This window comes from Brassica oleracea, chromosome C4 (assembly GCF_000695525.1).
Source record: "Brassica oleracea var. oleracea cultivar TO1000 chromosome C4, BOL, whole genome shotgun sequence".
Lineage (NCBI taxonomy): Eukaryota > Viridiplantae > Streptophyta > Magnoliopsida > Brassicales > Brassicaceae > Brassica > Brassica oleracea.
In genome coordinates this window covers 44,676,994-44,677,999 of record NC_027751.1, presented here as the reverse complement: position 1 = coordinate 44,677,999, position 1,006 = coordinate 44,676,994, and the positions used below count along the sequence as shown (strand labels likewise).

At 37.3% G+C, this 1,006-nt stretch overlaps 1 protein-coding gene across 1 annotated transcript; it reads right to left on the bottom strand.

The window, feature by feature from the left end:
• Positions 1–383: 383 nt before the first annotated feature.
• On the bottom strand, positions 384–786 carry LOC106338999. Its single transcript, XM_013777844.1, has 2 exons — positions 512–786; positions 384–426 (listed from the first exon to the last, which is right to left on the bottom strand). Exons 1-2 carry the CDS (start codon positions 766–768, stop codon positions 384–386), a joined length of 300 nt encoding a protein of 99 aa, XP_013633298.1. The 5' UTR covers positions 769–786.
• Between the last annotated feature and the right edge of the window lie 220 nt (positions 787–1,006).

Below are 1,006 nucleotides of genomic sequence, written 5' to 3'. Positions count from 1 at the left end.
GTTGGTTTTGGTTCTCACAATCGCTGATTAGTGGTCCATCATTTTCACAATACTTTGCCAATACCTTACTCAAACTACACTTTGTTCCAAAGAGAGAAAAAAAACAAGATTCCAATATCAAAGATTGGGTTAAGAATTGGTTACAGCTAACTTTCCTATGCCAAGTGAATCCGGATTGGACCTTCCATATTGCAACAGTTTTAATTCACAACATAAAACTACAATTCAATTATATTGCCTGTAAACTGTGTTTTAGCTTTAATATACGCTTTCATTTCATTCAAATTGCAATATGACATAAGAAGAGATTGAAAAGAGTAGAATAAGTCCTACAATGATGGTATCATATTAAGCCAGAGGTATTAAGAGTGGCAAAAGAAAGGCTAACAGAAACAGCCACAACACCTCTGCAGAATCCACTGGAAGCTGCAAGAAACCATGAAACAAAAATATTTAAGAACAAAATTAGTTATATCAACGTGAGAAGTGAAGGGAGAGAGTGAAGCTTTACCCAAGATGGACACAAGAACATGTTCTATCTCTAGATAAGATGGGGAGACTGTCGTCATGGTCCAACGAGAAAACAGAGGAAAGATTATTTTCCAGAACACAGCTCTTGCTGCTTGATCCTTCCGGAGAAAACGGTCGAGAAAGAGAAGAAACAGAAGAAGAGAAGTTGTATTTTTCGTAGTCAACTCCGTAGCTCACAGGAAGAGAAGACGAAGAAGAAGAATCGGATGATGAACCATGTCTCTCTTCTTCCTTCATTTTGCCATTGATCTTTTATCTTTCTCTTGTTTTCTCTCTATTCCTCTGTTTTTTAATCTCTCTCCCGGGGAAAAATTGAAACGTAGGTGTTAAACCTAACGGTCATCAACTAACTGTTTACAGCTCCAACTAACTTATTCCTACACGCTTATTATACCTACAAAGAAGATTTTACCACCAACTGTTATAATCTTGCTCAAATTTACCAAGGTCCTTAATATATGGGGGAGACCCACGG

Excerpts from the sequence above, each read along its gene's own strand:
- LOC106338999 (XM_013777844.1), bottom strand. The coding sequence starts at position 768 with ATGAAGGAAGAAGAGAGACATGGTTCATCATCCGATTCTTCTTCTTCG. Across the intron at positions 427-511 it reads TGTTCTTGTGTCCATCTTGG|CTTCCAGTGGATTCTGCAGA; the intron begins GTAAAGCTTCAC and ends GGTTTCTTGCAG.